This window comes from Ammodytes marinus, assembly GCF_949987685.1.
Source record: "Ammodytes marinus genome assembly, chromosome: 8".
Taxonomy (NCBI): Eukaryota; Metazoa; Chordata; class Actinopteri; order Uranoscopiformes; family Ammodytidae; genus Ammodytes; species Ammodytes marinus.
Genome location: NC_137212.1, coordinates 15,334,994 through 15,360,445, shown reverse-complemented (window position 1 = coordinate 15,360,445; position 25,452 = coordinate 15,334,994). Strand labels below are relative to the sequence as shown.

At 40.9% G+C, this 25,452-nt stretch overlaps 1 protein-coding gene across 1 annotated transcript in view; it reads left to right on the top strand.

Moving 5' to 3' along the window:
* Positions 1-25,452, top strand: part of negr1 (neuronal growth regulator 1) — a gene marked incomplete at both ends in the record, with an annotated part of 159,386 nt that overhangs the window by 108,096 nt on the left and 25,838 nt on the right. Inside the window, 3 exons of the mRNA XM_080033034.1 lie at positions 12,106-12,226; positions 14,607-14,755; positions 23,542-23,583. Of these exons, the coding sequence (XP_079889160.1) occupies positions 12,106-12,226; positions 14,607-14,755; positions 23,542-23,583 (312 nt within the window). The remainder of the gene's footprint in view (positions 1-12,105; positions 12,227-14,606; positions 14,756-23,541; positions 23,584-25,452) is intronic.

Below are 25,452 nucleotides of genomic sequence, written 5' to 3'. Positions count from 1 at the left end.
GTGGCCTCGTCCATTTTCCACCCATGCAGAGACAGTCGCGTGTGCTCATTTACAAAGATAAGGGGCCAAAATAAATGCATTAAAGTTGTCCTTCAGAGACGGCTGATATGGCAACAGCAGGCAGAGGCTGAGCCAGCTGGTGGCCACTGTTCACTGCCCCCTTTCCCCTAGCCTGGTGCAATTTTCCCCTCTATGAAGGAAAAAAGAGAGAGATTTGGACGGCATCCCAACGTACTGTGTAATTTGTGCGCTACTGTCACACATCAGGCTATATGCACGGCCCACAGGAGCGTGGGCTATTGATGAGACCTCACTGTTGCCAGATTCTGAATTAAAGTAAAGCTATCAGTTGACACTGAAACACAAAACAGAGAGGAAGATTAAATGGCAAGAAGCAAAAAAAAAAAAAATCAACTTCATTCAAAATACTGCACTCTTCAGTTCACACAGCTGTTTGGCTCTGAGGCTTTCAGCCACTCAGTTTAATAACAATGATATCGGTGTCAGTTTTACATGGTCAATGAAGTGAATTGTGCCATAAGGGGGATTTTCAGATTAATAACCTTTGTATGTTACCAGACAGTATGATAACAGCTAATAGGGCAGTTATTCTCTTTTTTTTCATACGGATATTCAGTGTTATTGGATGTTGCTAAAGTATGTAAGAGTCTACAGTGGTGTGCACTGTGCATTGATTCCACCAGACACAGCATTGAGCATTGAGTCAGGGGTATCCTTGTTAAAAGCAGTTAATTTAAATTATGTCAGAAACATAAATTAGTCACGTCTGGACTATTTCTCTTTTATCGTTTTAATAAAACAGCATAGGAGAGAGTGACACTGACATTAACAGTCTAATTAAATACATGTACCAACAATTTCTCTCCGCTTTCAAAACAATTTATTTTTCTCCCCCAAAGCTAAGAGTAGACTTGACCTCTGGGCTAATTGCAGATTAAGGCCACTAATTAAAATAAGCAAACCCAAAGTAATTAAAACCGAATTAAGCTCAACCATGTTTGGAGTTTTAATAACACCGGGCCTTCTGTAACACTAAGCCTGCCATTTAGCTTTCTATGATAGGATGAGAAAGAGGCAGAGGCATTCTCATTTTGCTGCTGTTGGTAAGTGTTAAATCCAGTACATGTAGCCTCAGCTTCAATCTTTCTAAGGCTAAAGAAGAAACCATGAAAAGACAGCAGAGTTTTTTTCTTTTTTTTTCTACCTGATGAAATTTGATCTCTGACCCACTTTTCAAATTTACATATTCATCTTCACTGCAGGTGGGTGCTGTTATTGGCTGAAAATTCCCGCTGCACTGTGTGACTCAAAGGCATAAATATCACACCTATGTGGCTTAGTCGGAGGGATGAATGGGAAGGAAACAACCGTGGAAAACCTCCGGCTGAGATAAAAAGCCAGCGTTTTATTAATTCATGAAGCCAGCTTCTTGTTGACAAAATTACTAATAACATTCAGATAAAACCATAACAAAAAAAAAACTGTCTTCATCCAAGCTAGTGAATCAAAGGTGTCTGACCTTCTATTGAAGATTACCAAGCTCTCCCTCTCCAGAGAGAGTTGTTTTCCTCTCATTCCTTATCCAATGACTGACACTACAGAGTTTGAACATGAGCGTGTTGGAAAATGGGATTTGACAGTTTGCACAAACTTAAGTCACACGTGGAAAGTACACATACGTCTGTCTTCCTCAGCTACCTTTTTATTTGTTCGTCAGTGTTTCAGAGATGCTTTAACTTGAACCGTTTGTCACCACGCCAGATGTTCGCTTTTTTCGTCCATGTAATAATCCCAAAGATGCCATAAGCATATACATAGAAGATAAGTTGATGCCATGTTAGTTCCACATATGTTTGGAGGGCCCTGTCTATTTTGGGATACATTTTGGGATATGTCTTCTTTTTTTTAATAGCGATATTTCTGGCAAAGTAAGAGCAAAATATTCAGATTTAAGAGAACCACTCAAAGGGCTACAACAGCATGGTCTTTAGCACACATCTTGAGGTTTAATTGGGCACCCCTGGCACACTACATTCCGCTTTATTTTTTAAACTTTTTTTAATTTTTTTTATTATCTGTCTATTTGCTTGGAGAGTCTTGTATGATCTCGCCCCTTCCTATCTCAATGTAGGGTTCAGGTTTTAACCAGTGCCGGTGTCTCTCCGTCTTCAACAACTGGTGTTTTCCCTTCGTAGCAAGATTTCACTCACTTCGCAGACTGAAGCTGTGCCCTTGTGAGCATCGGATTTTTGCCAGCCATTTGTACGCCCCCCATCCTCCTCCAGTTGTACCCTGCAGCTATGAATTCTGCTCACATATCCGCCATGGCCGTGCTTAGAAAAAGAAGAGCACCTCACTTTCTCTTCTGCTAGCAATAATTGGCCAACAAACCTGTGTGATCATGTTTGTTTATAATGAGCATGCACATGTTTAGATACATATCGTTTATCAATAGATCTCTGAGCAAAGGTGAAATGTAGGGGCATCCTGAGAATACTTCACATGCTTTACATCGCCTCATCTTTTGTTTGCTCCAACCCTGCCTGTCCCTTTAAAGCCCCCGACATCTAGGCATGTTTGGGATTCGAGACCTGCAATGGTAGATACGCCCAAAACAATATGCTCCATCTCCTCACTACCCTAACACGGCTGTTCAGGGAAGTCCTCTCCATCTGAGATAAATAAGAGGCTACATTTGTTCACTATTGGTCATGAGAAACTTCTTATTGACCACCAAACATTACATCTGTCAAGCAACAACTTTTTAATAGTACGTTTTACTATAGGTGTGTTGTGTTATATAAATGTGTAACTTATTTTCTTTTAGGGTGACTTTTACCATCTGTCTAGGGACTGCAGATGAAAAATAGCCTTCTGGCTAATTCTGGCATATTGACAGAAATGTTTGATAATATGCACTGTCCCTGTATTAAATAAAAAAAATAAATAAAAAAAAGTAAACTCAAATGAATGAAATGAGTATGCACATGTTTGCCCAGTATAAGCCTTTTAAATGTAAATGTTGTGCACAGCTATGCAAATGAATTGCATTTGATGAAATGCATGTCCTGTGTGCATGTGTGTGAGTGTGTTGTTCCAGATGTGCCTCGGGCTTTGGTGAATTTAACTAGTTAATCAAAGGTAGAATAAAGGTGCATTCCACAGTTCATTGAAATCTATTAAGGGGAGTATATATTATTTAACATCAGGCACAGAGTCTCTGTCAACAGTTTGCTGTATCCATTGAAATACTGGGGCTTACCATTCAAAAGAGAGGGCTTCCTAGAATTTGATTCTGATCCAATCCTAAGTAGAGATAAAAGGCCAGTACCCCTTGAGCTTTTTGGATGTAAATACATCTCTCTACGGCTCTCTAAAGCTCTCGTCTTGATTGCTATTTGGATTCCTTGCTGCATGCGAGGCATGAATAAGTGAGTGGAATCTTGATCTGCTGCAGTGTAAACGTTCTTGCTGGTAACACGTCAAAAACAGATTGACACAACCACTTCATCTTTTAGCTTGGTCTGCAGTTTTTTAATGACAGATCAAAATAATATTATAACCAAGGTGCGATTTGCCGGGGGGTGGAGGGGATTTCCCCCACCCCCCACCCCCGATCATATCCTTGCCTCTGCTAAATTATTTTTTATTTCCGGTGGTGACAAAATCTATCCCCCCCCCCATACTGATTAATGCTACTTCTCCAATTGACGATATACAATACCTAAAATAGAAATATTTGAAATATACAGTAGGGGAGAGTGGCCTAAGTTGTGCATTTTGGAAGTTGTGCCACCCCTTTTTTCTAGAAAACCGTGGAAGAAATTGGAAATGTGACCACATATTTAAGAAGAGCTTTCCATTTGACTCATCCTGTAAAGAAGGGAGACACAAGGAATAAGATATAAGCACATTTAAGCTAAAAAAACTGTGTTTTGCCTTTCAAAGTACAATTTCCATGATCAAGGTTTTTTGATTATTGTGTCTGAACAACTATAGACAAGTTTGAAAACATTTGACACATGTTTTAGTGCTTTGGTATGCTACATTTTGAGTCTATACAGTTAGCACGATGTCAGCCCTAAATTGCTGCATCATGCTTATTATCCAAATTTCTGGGATTGGGGTGATTTGTGCCAAAGGGCCTGGGTGAGTTATAAGTAAGTAAGTAAGTAAAATGTGTTTTTAAAAGCACATTTATAACAGTTTGCACTGTCCAAAGTGCTGTACATAGTGCATTCAGTAGGTAAACAATGAAGGTAAAATAACAATAACCAAAATAAAAGAGGTAAAGCCCATACATCCACATAAACACATATAGTAGTGCAGAGGTAAGATAGTTAATGGGGAGGAAACACCAGGGTGTACATGGGTTTTGAGCCTTGATTTAAAGGCAGAAATGTAGGGGAATCACATTTGTCAGGTGGCAGTTGGTTCCACAAGCACGGAGCAACTAGTGCAAAGTAAATTTCTGAGAGTTGTGCCAGTGGCATGGCTGTATACGCTGGTCACCAAAAGAAAGTGATTGTCTACAGTAGCTCAGAAGAGAGTGACATCTCAATTCCACTTAACGACACCACTGATGAGAGTTCAGATGGCCAGAAAGATGATGATGGTGACTTTGTCATTGTGAGCTTTGCAGGTAAAACCATTAGATCTGCTAGGCCTTGTTTAAGAAAATTGTCCTTCAATCTTTGTCAACTATTTACTTTAAATAGGGGAGAACGGGGTAAGTAGGCACACTTTTTACTCTAGTGAGAATTGCTCATCACCTAAACATCTTTCAATAGTCATTCCTACATTACATTGAAGCTTAAGGTGTTGGCTTGAAATGTGTACCCCTCACTTTTTCTATCTTATTGTAATAAAGAAGAAATTAATCATTAAAGACACCCTTACACATTGTTACAACCAACTCCATCAAGGGGTCGGTTGTCATACACTATGGGGTTGTTTGTCACAATGTTATCTTAATGGGAATAATCTTTAAAGGAAGGCAAGAAAGTAGAACTAAATTTGAAAGTTTAATTGCATTGTCAAGTTGACAAATAGGCCTTCATAACTTACTGTAGCCTTGGCAGCTTGTCTAGTTTGGAATGCACTGGGTTGTTTTGATTTTGTTGCCCTTTTTTCCTTTGCATGCTAGCTGCCTTTTCCTGCTCTATTCTCTCCTTCTCTGGGGTGTCAGTGAGGATACAGCTTGACAATTTATTTCGTTATTGGGTTCCTTTTCTGGCTGTAGCCTTTGGATAACATGTGACAACCAACCCCCCCAAAAATGTGACAACCAACCCCAACTTGAATTTTTTGCTAGCATCAAGGCCAACACCCATCTGACAACTAATTAGCTTGCTAACCACAATCTAAACTATAGTTTACCCTTCACACTTTTTATGGGTAACAAGTGTTTTGTTATAAACCCATTCTGTAAAAGCCTAGAAGCAAAATATTGAGTAGCTAAATATTTTCAATTTGACATGAGAAACACAAACAGTCCTCTCACCTCAAATTCAGCAGTCTAACTTCAAGGAAGACTATGTAGGTGACCTCTGATCCCAATTCTGGATATTTACATACCAACATTTCACAGACAGCGCCTTCTGGTTCCGAGATATAACGATTGTGACAACCAACCCATGTGACAAATTACCCCGTTCTCCCCTACACCTTAAATAAGTGATTGTCTAATGGATTTGTCTTGCATTGCAGTTCATGAGATATATATCAATGGCACAATTCACCCCATGGTATTCTCTCCAACCGCACAACTTACACCACACCGGGGGCAAGCTGTGCATCAAGACAACTTTTTTTCCGAAAGCTATATTTCTTCAACAGTTTATTCCAGATCCAAAGTTTTTATTGCCAGGGATGCACAACACCCTGAAATATATGTACATATTTGAGTTGGAGACTTTACTGTCAAGGCCTTACTTTAAAGTCACTTTGAGTGAAAAGTTGCACAACTTAGGCCACTCTCCCCTACATCTAAGTTAAGCACTTCTACATGAGAAAAGTCTATTGTGCAAGAAACAACAAAATGAGAAATGTACTCTCTCTGTCTCACTGAGATGATGTTCTATTCAGTTTTGAAGTTTATAAATAAATGTTTTGCCCTGCCAGCGATGTGGTTCCTTGACAACAAAACGTTTTTAGAGGGTTACTTTAATCCTGGATTTTTATTTTTTTCAGGATATTACCACCCTTTCGATGCTCGCTCGTTGTTTTTTTTAACCTCAAATGGCCCTAATATCCCATTGTATTTAGCATGTTACTGTAAGTGGTATTTCATTCTTGTATGTTTTGTTTTGTTTTGTATGATCACAGCCTGCATGTGTCTGCATGAGGAAATTAAAAGCCACAATAGTGAAAACCTTTTGCTAAACTTGACAAAACATTTATTAAAATATTCCTTCAACTGCAGAGGTTAAGATCACGTTCCGAAATGTGTTATTAATATTCATATAAAAAAAATCTATTGTCACCTTATTGTAACGGTGACAAACAGTGATCGAAGGCTCATTTCCGACTGCCTGTAACGTGAAAGTGTGTGTGCAGAAGTTAGCTTACTGAAATCTGTTAATAATAAAAAATTATATTTCTTTGCCTCCAAGTTGTGGTGTGGTCTTCATAGGAGCAACCCCACGATCCAATACATGAATTTAGTAAGAGAGGTGGGGATTTGTGTACCTTGAACCATTGAGTATCAGACAGATTGAATCCCTGGTGCTGTCAAGTCACACAGTCTCGCACACTAAGCCGGTTATTTATATGCTTTTTCATTGTATAAAAAGAAGGAACACAATGTTCCCTAGCTGTTCTGAATAGAAATCTTAATTAATTAATAAATCTTGGCAGCAGAACCATTCCTTACTGACAAAAAAACAGGACAATGAAGCCCACAGATGGCAGTGGGGAACAGTGTATGTGTGTGTAAGCTGATAAGTCATGCACTGATGAGTCCATTTCTTAATTGCAATGAAAACTCATTTTCAAATCTGGCTGAAGAGGTAGGGTTATTAATTGATCTTTTAATTAAAATGCCAGCTTTATCTGAGTTCTCTTGGCAAACAATAGTTTATAGCTAAATACTGTAAATCATAATCGGTCTTAAAGCAAACCAATTAATCATTAATTGTCACATGAGGATTGGTTAGAGCGTGCGTCTCAGTCAGGGCTGGACTGGGACAAAAAATCGGCCCTGGCATTTTTGGCCATGGCAGCCCACCATGATTATTTATACGATATGCGGAGGCAGGGGCGTTGCTCCAAATTCTGGGCCCCTATACAGGAAGTTCTGATGGGCCCTCTGAGAGGCGGCCTTACAATACAAACATGTAAAAGCTGTTTGTCTATAGTCCAAAGCGTATGAGTGACTGGTCCCTCTCTGAACCAGATAACAACACAATGTTTCTATTGATGAATGACCAAATCATTACACGTACTTGAACACAACCCCTGGTCTAATGACTCTCAATAAACATGCACACACACAGTGTTTCTCACAGGAATTTGGTAGCCTGTGTCGTGGACCCTGGACCTTCTAGGGGGGTCCGGGGGAATGCTCCCCCGGAAGATTTTTTTTTAAATGTTAAAGTAAAATTCATCAATCTGGTGCACTTTGAGGAGAAAACTAAGGCTAAATCAACTGTTTCCTATGTAAGCTATTTAGTACTATTTTCTGGAATAATTTATAGACACAAAATGACCAAAAAGCAGAAAGAAGAAATGTACATGTTTAAAAAATCCAGTCAGCTTCGGGAATTTTTTCCCTTCGATTGTATTTTTTAATGGCCCAATATAGGCCCCTGATCTTCGTAGCCCCGAACAATGTTATTTAAAAAATAACAAAACTGTACTGCTGCATGAAAGGCCCCTGATATCTGTTTTTTTCCCCTGAATAAAATTGTTCTGGGCCTTCAAAGATCAGGGGCCTATATTGAGCCAGTAAAAAAAAAATTAAAAAAATAACTTTTAATTTTTTTGGGTGCAGCCCCCCTCTGCCTTGGGCCCCCCAAGCCTGTCCGCAGTCCGACGGCCCTGAACGTAACTGACCATCGTCAGATGCTCATAATTACCGAGTAGAAGTTGAATGCGTGATAATACAATTCAATGCAGCCTCTGAATGGGCGGCCCTCTGCTATGTGTGTGATTGGGCCAGGCCCAGCCTAGAACCAATCATAATGAGTAATGGCCTGGGACAAAGTTTTATTTAACTTTCAGGTGAAGTTGACAGCCTGCACGCACATTTATATGTCCATGGCACTCCCGAGAGGGAAGGGACCTCGGCCCTCGGCTGTGTGACTTGGCCGGGCCGGGCCGAGTCACACAGCCGAGGGTCCATTTAAAAAAGAAAAAAAAAAAAAGAAAAATAGATTTAATTTTTTATTTATTTATTTTTTTTTAATGGACCCGGCCCGGCCCAAAATGCCGGCCGGCCCACCGGGCATTGCCCGGTACGCCCGATGGCCAGTCCAGCCCTGGTCTCAGTGAGACTCTGTACATTAAGGTGCGATGCTTACTGAACACACTCTTACCATTAATATTAGATGGAGAGAAGGTCAAACATTGTATTCATCATTAACATGTTTGTATATATGCACTTTGAAGAAATGTTCAATTGGAGACATCATCTTTGTTCAAGTGACAAGCTTTGCATAATGTACATGTAATAGAAGTCGGTTTGTGATCGACCCACTACTGGCCATTTGTCATCCGGTAGGGACTTACAGCCCCAATTTTTTTCTGCTTCGCCTGTGCTATTCCTGGACCCAACCCCTCGCCCCCATCTGGTGGAGTTACCATGACTTCAGGCATGATTTACAGCACCGCCACAGCATTCTCTAGACACTAAATTACCTGGATTATTGGGCTTTCATGATTTTTAGTGCACTACTTTGCATTACTCTCCAAATCCTGCTGGTGTTTTGCACAGTATATGATGATATAGGAGATGCCAGCAAGTAGAAATTGGAATCATTGGATTGGACTGGATTTTATGGGTGTGATTTGTCTTAACAGATCCTAGTGCCAGGATCTAAATGACAAAGACTTGATATTATTGATAAGAGTAAAATCAGAGCATTTATTTACCACCTACAAAATTGTGGGGAGTATTTTTCTCTATTCCAAAATGTTGTAAGCAGCAGTTGTATGACTGGAATGAGAGGGGCAGTTACTTTGGCCCCAAATTATTTTGACTCTTTTAGAAAGCTTTGTATTGGAGGATCAATAGGCTGGTCTGACACCGGATCATTCAAGGAGAATCTGGGCTTATCTTCTAGTTTTCATTCCTCCATTACATCCCTTGACGGGATGGCCTGTGTTCATAATACTGTATACTGTATCTGTACAAATATGTATTTAATTTTCTTTTTATCAACTTCTAACAGAAGACACTAATCCAAATTAACCATAAATAGGAAATCCTTTTGAGCCTGATGAAGAATCACATTGGTCTTTTTGACAAATAGCTGATCCAGCTGGTAATAAATAAAACACATCAAAAGGTTTCCTCTTCCAAAGAGGAAATTAAACAGCTACATTAAAGGAGCAAACTTAGACAGAATATTTGGCAGCTGTGCTTTGTTCTTAGTTTGAACATAAAAGACAGTGGCTCTATGTGTTAGGGTTCGGGTATTGACAAACCTGCCTAGGCCACCGTGTCCACTGTCTAGCAACTGTACAGCAGGATAGCCAGGTCACCCTGGTGCTTTCAGAGACTTCAGATAATCAATGGTTTGTCATGCACAATGACACCAATGGAGGATTACAAGGATTTACTAAGCCTCTGTTGGCTGGCATGCATTGATTTTGTCAAACTTATTATTGGCTTATATCTCTGTGCTATAGAAAACAATTTTATTTTGTCCGTTCCCTTCCTGTTCTTTAAGTGTTGTACAGTTAAGCAATAGCTCAAGACAGGCTGTGGAATGTGCTCATTATACCACAGTTAAGGGGCATTGTTCGGCCCGACACGAAACGGAGGTTGTTGCAGTTGTTCTGCAAAAATCCTGTTGGGGTCTGTGTTTTTTCAAGGCTGTCTTAGTGGTATGGCTGTCATTAATGCTGGCAGTTACAATAGATACAAGTCTGAAGCAATGTGTGAATTCTGAAAAAATCAGAAAAGTTTCTTAAGCGAGATGAATCAGAATAAAGATCATGGTCATACTTTTTTTGAGGGTATATATATACACACACACACACACACAGTCAAGGTTTACAGCATGTAATCCAAAATGTCTAACAGTGATATATGAACAGGAAAATCCCATACCTTGATATGATCCCTCATGTCCTTCGGATTATTCAGCCAAGCCACAGAAGATGGAAAATAACTATAATTGCCACACCTATGCAAGGACAGAAAATCTACATACAGTACACTTGTCATGAGAATTTGCTCATTGGGATTCAGGAAAAGGTTAGTGGAAGTGCATCTATCATCAAAGAGCACATTGTCACCTCGCAGTGCCTCTCCGACACAAATCATCCGCCTCATGTAGCTTGTCATGTATCTTTCTCACCTTGCACAGATCTGTTGCATCCCACATCATCTATCTATGTGCTTTCTCACAGGTTATTAGAGAGATTGTGCTCACACAATGAGGCCATACTGCTGCATTCTCTTCATTAAAGTTAAGCCCAGACATTGGCAGTATCTCCATCTTACAAAACGGTATGCTACAATGAAACATGTTGCCACTGCCGTGCACTTAGGATACTCATCTTATATGGTAGGAAACCACTATTCAAACCTAGTCAAGTAGGATCTTTGGGTTGTGTTGTCCAAAGTTGCATTGGTCCATATTGAGGGCATCCGTTTGGAACATCTCCAAATGCAATTGGGAGTAAAGGTTTGCCGGCGCGTGGCCAAGCCCTTCCACTAGATACATGCTACAGCTTTGACTGACAGCTAACTCTTAAAGGCTCATTGTCAGGGACATAAATAGTCCACATCTCACTTGCAGACATGGCTTGGCAATTTACTGCAAGCTGCAGGAGTGACCCATTAACTGTGGTCTTTTTCTATGTATCATAGACTATTAATCAGAATCTGTATGAATAGCACAAAGTAATTTTGTTTGCATTGTATGTCCTATGGCTTTGCATCTGAGTGTGTGTTTAGAGCAGTTATATTATTTGTCATGCTTTGTGGAGTCCAGCCAAGTTTACATAATACACAATGTCAGACTGTGCCCTCTGCCTTTATTGAGATTAGTTCTCCAGTTGCATGGCCTCTGTTGATTGATAGAGGCAGCAAACCGGTCATGATAATACCAGTGGGTGTGAACCCCTGTATGCATTCAATTCTGTGTGGAGCAGTGCTACTAACAGCAAGCACTGCTTGTCCTCAACCTCTAGAATGTGATTTAACATTGTTTACATTGCACAGTTTATTAATTCAGAATTACTCTGAAACAGCGAATCAGATCCACTGTTACAATGAAAATGTTTTATTCCCATAAGGGAATGGTAAGAGTACTGGATGTTTTTTAGTTTGTTTTATGACTGGTTTTGTCCAACCACATACTGTATCCAACACAATGCCATTGTTGAAAGTCCATATAACTTCAATTCATTAATTAAATTTTGTTCAAGGCTGTGCAACTATAAGCAGGGTCATTTTTGGCAGTACAAAAGGACTAGGCTGCCTCAGAAACCGTCCATATGTAAAGCTGCCTTTATGACAGTGGCAAAGAGATTTACACCACATTTCAGCACATGAAAGGAGCCTCATTTTGCATTCACAGAACCTGCCTGCACCATTGAGTCTTTGAACTTCCATTAAGCCATTTATCACCATGCAGTGCTATTCATTTCAGTTTCCTAACATTGGGGATGGATGGCCTCTCCCCTCCCCAACTTCCCCTCTGTAGGCTCTTAGTGTTGAGTGTACATACTGTAATGTGTGCACTGACCAAGAAGGTTGTCATTTTCTAACCGACCCTCACCAGTGCACCTTGTCTAATTATCACTTAAACTCTTAATTTAGACTGCCTTGCACTGGGGTGACAACACCAATGTTTCTTTTGACTGGTATGTGTGACTTACCAGTGTTACTCATCTCTTTGTTTTCCCTAGTTGCCCCATCTATCCATGAGATGAAAAGCCACGGAGTTGGTCTGGGACGCACAGCTCTGCTAAGGTGCGAGGCAGCGGCTGTGCCTTCTCCAACATTTGAGTGGTACAAGGGCGAGAAAAGGTGAGCCCAGTTTGATTGTGTGAGTTGTCTTGATGAAGTGTGTTGGCAGCATCGCCCGGGTATCTACAGGGTGCAGCTGCATTGCATTAGGCGTGCACAACGACGTCATGGCTCAATACTGGCTCCAGTGTCCACTGGAAGGGTTTCAGAAGTGAAGGGTCATCAAGCAGTCTGTTATTAAGCCGTCTCATTTTGTTATATTGTGTAGAGGTATTTACTGGCATTCGTACAGTTTTAAAACATATTGAAAACATGTTTGCAATTAATCAATATACTCGTGTAGCGACCTTACCTGTATTTTTGCACCTGTATCCCGAATACTGTTATTGGTAAAACAAACTGGTAGCATTTCTTCTTCTTCTTCTTCTTCTTCTTCTTCTTCTTCTTCTTCTTCTTCTTCTTCTTCTTCTTCTTCTTCTTCTTCTTCTTCTTCTTCTTCTTCTTCTTCTTCTTCTTCTTCTTCTTCTTCTTCTTCTTCTTCTTCTTCTTCTTCTTCTTCTTCTTCTTCTTCTTCTTCTTCTTCTTCAGCAGCTATCATGTATCAGCATTTAAATAGACATTAGTGGTTATTACATCGATATAAAAATGAATTAATACAGGTCGTTTGTTGTAGCTCATATAATAATGAAATGGATGTCAGGTCACACTGGACAGTCTAAAAAGTGCCATAAAGTTAAAACAATCCTTGGAAAGCCAGACATATTTTGTTTGAGGTTGACAGTATTGCGGTTGTCCTGATACAATGAAACCCACACACCACAAGCTTATACACAAAAAACAAATGCTAATTACTATTTATTATTACTCATTTGACTGATGTTGACATCACAGTTTCAAGTTGGACTCTAAACCAAACATTAGTCATGCTTACACTGGACAGGTATTAGGTCATCCTTGTTTGTGGACAATATGAGTGTATGAGTGATAGGAAGGGTGTGTGTTTTCTTGTTCTTGTTTGCGTCTTCTCAGCATTTGTTTGGTCTCCCAAGTGTCCAGCTTGTGAGAAGAGCCCATGTAAATGTACTAGCATTGTGCCAGGTCCTCACTTAGCATCCTAATAAAATGTTTGCTGGCAACTGGCTTAAATCATTTGCGGCACATACATTAATCAGTCTAGATTCAAGTGTCAGTTCTTGAATTTAGAAACCAAATTACCCCCATTACCCACTCCTGGTGAGCACAATTTCAATCATCAGTTCACACTGTGCTAATTGTAATTATGGGGTGGATTTAATTTATTCAAATTACTAAGGAGGCAAGTTGGCATGATTCTAGTCTTTACTTAATTCAAGAACTTGGTTTTTTTGTGACTTCTTCCATGGCTAAATGGAGATTCCTTCATTTATTCCCCATCATGGAAAGGACATTGGTAAAAGGGCTTATGATAAGAACATGTGTTGCATCTGCACAACATTGAAATAAACTGTGACTGTCTACTCTTATTTTTGCTCTGTGTTGATGCAGCCTTACCATCAGTAGAGGGCTGCTGCCAGTTTGTCTTTATCGGGAGAAGTGTGACAGTTTTGACAAGCAAATCTTTCTCTTCATGTGTCACTGCTTTCGTTCTTGAATGGAAGCTGGTGGGGGGGGGGGGGGGGGTTCTTTCACTTTGACAGAAGGGAGCATTCACTAGTTTGATGTTGAACTAGTGAAGAGGCAAGACATTCACTGAGATTATCATCAGTGAATGTTCAGCTAGCATTTGAGGAGGTCGCCGTGGGACAGGAAACAACAGATTTGTGCGGATATTTGGACATAAGGTCACACGTAGTAGAGTGCCTCTAAGAGAAACCCGAGCCAAGCTGCAGATCATAGGGGAGCCACGTCGAGGCCAAGATAGAAACATGTCTTCCGTCTGGAGGTTTTTTCATTGTGTATAATTCCAAAAGGGAAACCAAAGCAGTAACAGAAATGTAACTGTTCAAAAAACAAACTTAACTGTAATATTTACAATAATCTCAAAAATCTCAAGATGCACAGCGCATGCCGCGGCAAAGTAAATTTGAATGTCTACAGGCTTTTTTTAAGATCATCACAGCCACTAAAGTTAACCGTATTACATCAATTATTAATTTCACAGCACAGATGCCAGGCACAACTGGAACACAACTTTATTGTAATCTTCTTGCAAACGATATACAAACAACATAGTCAAGTGGCTCCCAGCTGGTTCACCTCTGGGTCATTTTCCCTCTCTCCTCTCAGTACTTCAAAGCATCTCACGCCACAGAGCAAGGGATGAATAGATCAGTTGAAGAGGGTGCTGTGCAATCTGAAGATCCACTAAGGGATGACAAACATTTGTACGCTTCTTTGACTCGTACCACTTCCCCTCTGACACTTTCTCAAAGCTGTGTTTGTCTGTTTTCGTGTTTCTCAGGATTACCAAGGGTCAAGGCATCGACATCAAGAACCTCAGCTCCAGATCAGTCCTCACAGTGAGCAACATGACAGAGGATCGTTACGGGAACTACACGTGTGTCGCCACCAACCAGCTAGGGACGGCTAATGCCAGTGTGCCTCTCATTCGTAAGTTGTCATTCTAACTGCTTGTGGCTAACTGGAGTGGTGAGGAGTCTGGAGAGGGGCTGAAAGAGTGTCGCCAGATATCACAAGTAGAAGTGGGTTTCTTATTTTTCCTCAGTCATCAGTTTTGTGAATGTCGATCATCTATTATGGTTGTCAACGTCTGAATGTGTGTGTGGGCGATTGTGTGTCTTCTTTCTTAAAGTGTACATCTGCATGTGTGCTGGACAAAAAAGAACATCACCTGAAGAAGAGATTTTGCTTCGAGGCAGCATCACAATTACAAAGGCAGCCACACAAGTCAGATGAGCTCAGTTTGAATGCCAAGTAGAAGTATGACTCAGATTTTAAAGAGGTCTGAGAGTCAGCTCTTTCATAGTTTTCAAAGCGCCATGAGGCTTTTAACAGAAATCCAAAGAGACCAGATAATCAGAGGCCAAGCTGCTGGTAGTGATAGACTGCATACTTATTTAATATTGTTTGGGACACATTCTCCATGATTCAAGGTACTGAAAAAACACATCACACCACAAAATGAATTAAGCAAAAGTGTGTTCAAAGCCTGGTTGAATCTATGGGCCAAATCCACTAAAGGATTGCGCTGCTTTTGCGGCAGCTAAAGCATATGAGAGAAAAGGATAGCATCAAATTCACAAGCACATGCAAAGGGGGAGATGCGCGCAAAGTGTTCTGCCAAGCAGACAGCGCCTGTGCACCTGTTCCATTTACAGCCGTGCGGGGAACTCGCTCTGAGCGTCAACTATTGTCCGGGCTAGTATAAACATAAACAAACATTCACCAAGCATTCGCTGGAGTTACCTAGTATGCCTTTAAGTCAGGGTTGATCTAAATACAGAAATGATCAAAAATATATGAAGCACCTACAACATATCCTAAGGTGTATTCCCATTGTTTTGTTCAACAGCCAAGGTCTCTCAACAGGGAAATTAACAGACAAGGAACACAAGACATCATTATTTTTTCATATTTAAACATACTTTTCCTTTTTGAAGAATGTTGAAGAGCTTTCTCAACTGCATACTGTCCGCCATGGGGGGTGTTTGATAATCCTACACTGTTAGACATTTCACTTATTGTGTCCACCTGCTGTGCCTGCCAGGCATCAAAGAGAAAAGCCTTGTTTTGGGGAACCATCTTTCCGTCAACATTTTAGAGACAGTATGGGTGAAAAAGCTAAATTTAATGTATTCAGTGATGAAATATGAACAGGTGAATTCAATTATTCACCAGTTTGCGCTGCACCCTCTGATGATCACGTTGTCCCTACCAGGCCAGAGATTCCGAATACAAAAAGAGAGTTCTATAGAGTCGGCAATTGTCAAAGGAGCTCTTAACTCTCCTGTTTGTGTATGCACAAAGAACATCAAAGGCTTGTCTCAGATCCTCAAATGGATTATCTTAATGTGACACCATAGCGAAGTCTCATAAGCAGAGCAGCAGAGAAACCCTCTGAATAGTCAGAGGAAGTAGCTTCCTGTGCTGCCACCCCATACTTTTCTCTGCCATTCCCTCTCTCTATCTCTATGTCTGTCTCTCTATCACAGCTTTGCCTCTCCTACTCTCTTATCTTAATCTCTTACTCTCTCAATATTTTATCCCCCCTTCGACCCCCTCAAGTCTCTTTCCCCTCCCATACTCTCTCATGATCTCCAATAATGAAAGAGAGGCCAATTCTGCTGTCGCTATTAATGAGAAATGGCCAGCACCCACCGCACTGACCACAGCGCTACATTGTCGCAAAATAACAAAACCCAGAGGTTAGATTTCACCACGGGTGACTTTGAATTGCTATTTTAGATCCAGTCGAAATTGCTATTGATGAGCACGATGGGAAGGGGGGAAAGGAGCATGCATATTTGATAGAGAATCATACATCTTGGTGAATTTTAAGTGGCAACAGAATGTGGGTGGTTTGCGGTGAAGCAATTGCGTATGCATGTACATATACAGTAGTTTATTTGATTGTTTCCACATTACAATGAGAGGTTTCGTCACTGTGCATGAAATGATTCTCTCAAGTAACGGCTCAACCTCGGTTCAAAAAGACTTCTTAAAATGCAGCCACTATGTTGAGAAAGAGGTTACATATAAACTGAAATACTAAGCATGCAGTGCTCAGTTTCATTAGGCTCTAGTCAAGATTCTGAAGTTGAAAGCCTTTTTCCTGTGTTAAACCTTGTGTTTGCCCTAGCCTAGTCACTTCAAATCAGTCCAGTAAAAGGCTTGCCATTATGGCTGATAATTTACTATGATTCCGGAAAGCCCTCTCCCAGGCAAAGTAAACACATTTGCCTTTCATCCAAATCAACCACTGAAAGACGGTTAGTCTGGTTCCTGTTAAAAATAAAAAGGATGAAAAAAAGAATTGGTATCATGGCTTGCTGCACATGTTGTGCATGGTAGGTCCTGACAAAAGTTTGCATTTTTGAAATGAGTTGGACGGCCTTGTCCTTATTGTATTCTGTTGTGTTGGTTGGGATTCAATTCTGCCAGTTGTTTTACACCATGTGGGTTTTTATAATTGTAAACCATTAGTCAGGGTATGTGATCTCTTTCAGCAAAGCACCACTTTAAGCTGTGTGCTTAAAACTGTGGGGTTTTTGGAGCAGAAAGAAATCATATAGTGTGTGTGTTTGTGTGTGTGTGTGTGTGTGTGTGTGTGTGTGTGTGTGTGTCTACACAAAGCATTATCTGATCATGTTTAGTTTTTTCGAACAACACAATACCCAATGTCATCATCAGTGAATGGCCAATAATAAAGCGGAAGACCACATGATGCAATTGTCTGTACTTCTCACAGCAAGCTACAATTGGGTCATGACTTTGAACGTGGATCATAGGCTTGAACAACGGATCGTAAATAATGGAGATGTATTGTGAAATGCATTGTGTTTCCTTACATGTTTGCATGTGGAATATTTGTATTTAATTGATTAGAGCAGAACCAGCGTTTGCTCAGGTGTAGTCTGTGGTCGTCTGAGGAAGTATTTGCAATCAGTAAGATGCATTTGTTCTTTCAAGAAAGATGCCAGTTTCATACAAAAATGCAGGCTGTGTAAAGGCGGTTATCAACTATAACAGGTTATGTGTGGATTTGTTTGTTGATTTACATATTGAATTTATATGACAGAGGCTGTGCATATTCAAATATTTGCCCTACATTTGCAAATGTTTGTGCGGGAATTACTATAGCAGGCTCAACGGTCTTGGCAATTTATATATTTTTACTCGTAAAAACTGACAAGTGACTTCAGTTAAAAATGAGCATCTGTGTAAGCTATAGCAACTGATACATGAATGTGCTTAAAACTGACACAACAAAGTTAGGGAGAGTAAAATAGTATGTAGTGGGAGTTGAAATGAAACAATCTGAGAAGTTGAACAACCTGCAGCTTCCACAGCCCAATCTGTTACAGAAGAAAGTGGTAAAATGCTAACACTCAACATGTGATCAAATGTAGGGACAGTGGTTGATAACATAGTCATGACTGCTTGATATAATATATACAATCCCTTCACACACATACTTCAGTCAAGTTCCCTCTGATCATGTATGTAGAATGTAGAACAAATTGTTTAGACGGAGCTGAAGAAAATATGCAACAACATCCAATCAAATCACATTGACTGTCAGATAAATCACAATTAGATATTTCCCCAAATTGCTCAACCCTGGTACACACCTTATGATTTTAAGCTGATGTATTATAATCCCCAAACCGACAAGCCCTATTTCATCTGCCCATTTCATGCGCTAGCTAGATGGATGTAAACTTTGATGAAAAGACTGAGGCTGCTCACTCCAATTTTCTGAGGAGTCCTCCAGCTTAATTGGTCAAGCTCTTATCCCCCAGCCCACCTCGGCTTAGCCCTAGAGGAGATTTTCTCCGGCTATACCTCTTCCTTCATTTCCTTCTTTCTCTTTCTCCCCCTACCCCCCAAGCTTTGATGGGGGAGAAAAAAATAGTTACTCTCTCTCTCTCTCTCCCCGTCTCTCTTTCCTCACTGCTGAACCTCCCTCAGGCAAGAGAGACTCTCCTGGCTAGTTGGTTAATGAACGTTGTGTTCATTTGTCACGCTTATCAATCACTGCATGTGTAGGTGTCATCTCAACATGTCTCCTCATCTGCCATTGTTGTTGATGATGTTGTTTGTTCCCACACCGTGTGATTGTACCTGAGTCACGGAGCAGAGATGCAGGAAAATGGGCGCTGAAGGTGAACACTGCGATGTCGGTATGTGATAACAGCTTAAAATGCTGCATGATATTACAGAGGCCATGTGAGGATTCAAAGGCAATGTGTGACGTTTTAGCAATGAATACTACTTCTATTTATTGGTCTTCATTGGTCATATAACCTGGTGGATCCTGGTAATATTAAGCGGTTTGATTTGTTTCATCTTTAAATCTTTTAAGGGTGAACAAAATGAAAATAGCATTTTGGCATATAGTTTCAAGGTATTTTATGGAATTTTTCAGATACTCACATGCACATATCAAAATGTGCTGAATAAATTGAACATGATGTTGCAGTGTCCTTTATTTTCCCCAAAAGCACCATTTCACAAAGGGTGCGCCATTCACCTATCATTTGAATGCCTGCATTTCCATATTTAGGCAATCAGAAAATCCATTAGCATTTTCCAGTCGCACTTCGATGAGGAAACGTTTGGTGCTGTGGCAGAGTGTTCATCCTGCCGCCCAGGGGGCAATGCACTTTATACCAACCCACATCCCACCCACCCTCACCCACCTCTGTAGGAGGCCAGATGCACTAATAGGAACGTTCATCCCTGGATGACTGAGCTGAAAGCACACAGGATGATACACTTTCTGGCCAGCATTAAAAACATGGCAAAGGATGAATAACTTATTAGCTGGCTCACAAATTAACACGGTCTTTAAAACAGACCATTCCATCGTTATGGAAGGATTAATCAGGAAAAGGTTTAAGAATAGCTGTACAGCTCACACATGTAGTGTGCCCCTGCATCAGCAATATCTCGAAAACACACTCAAAAGGATGAATTGGGCACCTAGGCTATAATGGCACAGACCCGCAAGTTTCCTGCCTTTAAGGGTTGCTAAGGAAGATTGCTACAGCACTACAAGTTATAATGTTATTAACACAGAAATAGCCATATTCTATCTCTGGGGGTTTGATAGAATTGTTTATCAATACTACTGACTCAGCATGTAATTCTTTGAAAACCTGGGTTTGCCTCTTTGCTGTTTCCTTTGGATGTTTGATCATACTAGATGGTTACCTTGTCTCTACTATCGTGAAAATGAATCTCCAACAACTCCACATACAGTACAGTTGTTGTCTGGTGGTGTCCAAATATATATGGACACAGCTTTAGTATTAACTTCTTAGGCTGGTGATGTGCTAAAAACTTCCTAGGGCCTCACGTGAACACTGGTTCCTATGAATCATGTCCTATAAATCTCTTGAATGATCCCATCTACAGAGAACAAAGAGAATAACAATCCATGAAATTAAATAGCTGTGAAAACTAATGTATTTTAGCATGCAGGTGAGCAGGCTGTGGAATAGGTTGACTGCCATATACAGTGCATGAAATGATGCGACGCTCTGCTGAATGAGAGAAAGAGCTCAAGCCGGTGTGGAGCAATAAGGGAGAGATCGCATGTCAAAAGACACTGAATGTTCCACCACGGCAAAAGACAAGTGTCTGGGAGCTCATGAAATGATTCACTGGTGAACTCATGCTATCGTAATATTCAGATAGCACTCGTCTGCCTATTTGAAGAAAGAACTAAAAAGAAACTGTCTCCACATACTGGCTCCCCCAGGAGTACTTAAAGCGGAAGCATTTGTGGAAAGAAATATGAATTTGATCATTTCCCCACCAATATACCGGGGGGCAAAGCATATTATCACGTTATGCTGATTCTTTCACAATTTCTCCTTAAAAATGTATGATGAATTCCAATAAAAGCAAATATGTTATTGTTGTTAGCATTACGGTAGCCTGTTAACAGCAGTACAGTCATCACACAGTTGTTTGAGTACTGCAGTGTTGAACGACACAGAGAGAACCGATTTGGAGCATGGAGGACAGTGAACCCTTTTGCCCCACAATTGAAAGGGCCATATTGAGTTTCTATGTAAAGGGATCTAAATGAAGAGTCTTGAGTAGCTTCCTGCACTATTGCATGGCCTAGATTCAGCAGCTCATTGAAGCAACAGAGAGTAATATTATTTTGTGTGTGAATATGTGTGAGGTGTCATCATGACAGCCATGTTTTCCCTTGTGATGAATAAGCTCCTCCTCCAGTATGAAGCTTTCTGGAAGAAGGTGGTTTGTACCTTTGTGAGGAGTTTACATCTTTAAAGTAAAAAACAATGTGCTGTGCCAAAAACACAGGGCTCACAAAAACCTATGAGTCCAACCACTGCAGTACTTTGAGTTGAGCTCTCATGGAAAAGCACAGCTTAGGTTTGCCACACATCCCAGATTCTGCTCCCCGAGTGAGTCACTGCATCAAGCTGGTCACAGCTTATCTGGAATTAAGTGCTTGTTTACCAAACCAAATAAAAAAAATGTTTTGTATTTATTTGTCTCAAACTTAAGATCAAATAGGCTGCAATAATAACATAATAGTGATTTCTTCATATCAAACTAGCAAAAAATAATGTACGCTGCACAGCAGAGCATGTATATGGGCGGTGACTTTTGGAAGTCAGATATCAAAAAAACTGGCAACGTGATTGAGTGCTTGGTATATTTCTTCTATTCGCTGCACTATTGTGGGGCGACCGTGGCTCAGTTGGTAGAGTGGGTTGGCCAATGATCCAAGGGTTGGCGGTTCGATTCCCGCCCTGCCACCTGTGTCATGGTTGTTGTGTCCTTGGGCAAGACACTTAACCCACCTTGCCTGTGTATGACTGCTGTATGTTTGAGTTGGTGGCCGGAGGGGCCGTTGGCGCCCAGGGCAGCAGTGGCTACTATCGTAGTTTACCTCCACCGGTATGACTGTGTGTGTATGAATGGAACCTGGAACCCTGTAAAGCGCTTTGAGTGCCTAGGCAATAAAGCGCTATATAAATCCTATCCATTATTATTGTATCTCTCATCAATCTATTGGTTATTGATTACAAAAGGGATTCTTAACAAGAAAAAAGAAGTACCTACAAAATCTGCAGAAGTGACTTGATCACAAATGCAACCTAGCACAAGATCTACTTAGGGTGTATTCACACAGGGAAAGTTCGCTAGTTCACTTGCTTTGGTCCAGACCAAATAGAGTTTAGATTTTTTTTGTTTGGTGTGGTCCGCTTTCATATTGCCCCTTTTGTAAGTGAACCAGCATTACGAAGCAAAACCACACGTGATCTGAGGTCATTCATTCATTGGACAGACATTCTGGGGTGGAGAGAAGTAGGAAGAACGAAGTAAAAACTGCGAAATATATCATTGATATAATATGGGATTAAAAATAATAAAACGGCCTACATCTAGCCTATAAATAAAGAAGAGAAAAATCTAATTATTGTTGTTTCATATGGTTATAATATGAGGCCCTATGACAATGCCACGTCATGTGGCTTGTAGTCTGCGATGTGAAACATAATTTTTACTGTATTTATGCTGCTGGACGTGCGGCTCGCGAGAAGAATAGGCTCATGCCGACACTCAGCTGATTACGCTGTGTATCAACTGGGTGTCAGTTCGGCGCAGTTCAGCTCCAAACTGACACGGGGATAGTATTGACGGTCCCGTACATGGGAAGCAAAATAAAAACACACACTTCTTGTGCAGCGTGAACCTGTTGGCACTGTGCGAGAGATGCTCCCCTCTCCTTCATCTGATCGCTGAACACATTCAGCATTTTTACGCGTCCTCTCGATCAAATGTAATATATTGTTCTGGGCTCCCGGTCAAACCACAACTTATCGTCCTAACAATGGCGACAACAACACTTTCCCATAATGTGAAGCTGACAGCAATTTATTAAAAAAGAAAAGGCACAGTGCTTCGTGCATTTGGGTCGGATCGAGTCCGGACAAACTCACACCACAAACGAACTGCAGCAGAGTGCGTTTGGAAACGCACCGAGACTACCTCTTCAGCTGGGTCTCGGAGCGTTTGTTTGGTCCGCCCCCGAGTGCAATTGCTGTATTCACACCTGCCTGAAAGATGCGCACCGAAGGCGGAAGTGTACCTGAGTTCGTTTCAACTGAACTAAACATGGCATGTGTGAATACACCCTTAGTGTGACATATTACAGATACACTTCATAAGTTAGATATGAAGAAGTGTTTGTTGCCGTCCATCCGTCTGTCCGTGGACACAATCTCTAGTAGTTTGACACACTGGATTGAACATTTCTGGATGTCGCATTATTCCATCTCCCAAAAGCCACCGGTGGCTTAACCTGAAATGGGTTCATAAGGTTATCAGATTAGGACTTCAAGCTCCATCCTCAGAGAGATCAGAGGAAGACTAAAACTTGTTTTTTTGTCTCTTTCTTTGATTCGCACACCCTAACAAAACTCTTTCTGTTTTAGCACTAACCTGTGCATATTCCAGTCAACTGGGGGGATAGAACATGTTGTTTATGAGCATGTGGAGGTTGCATCTTGCCACAGAGACACTTGTCCTTAATGCATGGAGAGGATTTGTCTCCATCCCCTGTCCTTTTGTCCTTGCATGCATTTTTATTTACGTCTCCATTCTGTTAATAATACATTATGTCCTCTTTCCCTCCCCCTCCCTCTTCCCCCTCTCCTTCCCTGTAGCAATTATTGAACCCACCACCACTAGTGCTGTCTCAAGCCCAGGTCAGTATATGTCACCATGCTGTACACCAAATCAGCAAAGAGGGCCGCTGCCTCATACTAACCTGAGCTGAAATCCTCTCCTCCATCTTGATTTATTTCAATTGGCTGGTGGCTGGAGTGCCTGCTAGGTTTACAGCTTAATTGTTTGTCCTTTATTTACTTGATTTGCATTTTGTTCTTTCTTTGTTGTTGTTACTTTTGGGTTGGCTTGTACAGCCTGGCTACATGTACTTCCTGCAGCCTGTGTCATCCCCCCTCCTTTCATTACAAATCCCGCCTCTGCCACCACCACCCATGTGGAGCAAACAGCAGTGTCATCAATGTGGCTCCTCCTTAGGCCTGTGGGTCTGATGCTTTTCATAATACTGATGGCTTCTTCCTCCTTCTCCTCCTCTCTTTCTGGCTTTCTCACCACCACTCTCCTGCTACCTAAAGTTCAGTATACTTCAGACAAGAAGCTGTTGGTGGCAAAGGCTCTTGTTTTGTTGTTTCCAAGAAGGAATCTCTGTTGCCTTTGTACATTTATCACTTCCTTCCTGTCTTGCTCTCTCTTTCTGTCTTAATCTTCCTATATCCCTCTCTTGCCTTTCCCTCTCTCTCTCTCTCTCTCTCTCTCTCTCTCTCTCTCTCTCTCTCTCTCTCTCTCTCTCTCTCTCTCTCTCTCTCTCTGTTCTTTCCTCTTTGTAAAGCAATCAGTTGGCACTCTGCCAACCTCTTTAACCTGATCTCCTGCTAGAGCTGTTGTAGGTGCTACACTGTCAATGTTGCCCCTGTCCCCCCTGTCACTGTATTCTGACGCTTGCACAACATACCATGCCAGACTAATCCCCCTCTGCCTAGTCGTCTTTTCTCCCTCTCTAATGGTTTTTAAGCAAGTCACAGATTAAAATCTCTCTTGCCTGGTGACATTATTTTTTCGTTATACTGTTTACGCACACGGACACATGACATGCACTCAGACTAAAAAATACATTCTCAAAAGCTCCTGCACTTACAGTAAAAATTGAATGACATGTAATAATTCATATTGTGAGAGGAATCTACTCAGCATTTTTGCGATTTTTTATCCAGCGCTGGATGGACACCATTGTTTTCCTCCAGCGTTTTTCAGACACACAGCCCCGGATTAGCACATGCTCGCCTGCATTTTCTACGGGTCTATTTGAACCAAATATAATTATCCATGCAGATTCCATCAGATAGCAAGTTAAAATAAGCTTAGCAGCAACGAACAGTTCTGGCATGGCCCTGAATTCTCATTTGATGTAACGCTTGCAGAACAAATGACAATTTCATGCTCCAAGGGAACACCAGTGATTTCCATCCTGGAGATAAAGTCACTCAGCGAGTCACTGTTCTTGTTTGGTTCCAAGTTGTATTCGCAGTTAATTTTTTGATGCGCCCTCACTAAGTGGCTTGGCAAAGGGAATTGTTTCAGATTCCTGCAAAAGGCTCTCCGTCCTAACCATTGTTTAATCAAGTTTAATAATTCATTTTAAAAGGTTATGATCTGCTTCTTTCCCCTCTGTGAATGAGTTTGGGAAGATTCCAAAATAAGGAGTCTTTGCTAATTAGGAGACATGAAGTGGAGAAAATGTTTATTCTCCACAGCACAGTCCACGTTCCATCCTATTCATCAAGGGCATATGACAAAGAAAATCAAAATGCAAAGAGAAAACAACGCTAATAGGCAACATCAGTCGTTTTACTCCTAATATCTAATCTTGCTGTGTCAGTTCTACTACTAGTTCAGATGGGCAAAATGTTAATTTGAAGGTTAATAAAGTCCTATTATCTGATCGGTTTGACTCAGATCTTGTGTCCTTTGAATAGATAACTCTGGACATCCTTGTGCCACAAATGTACAGT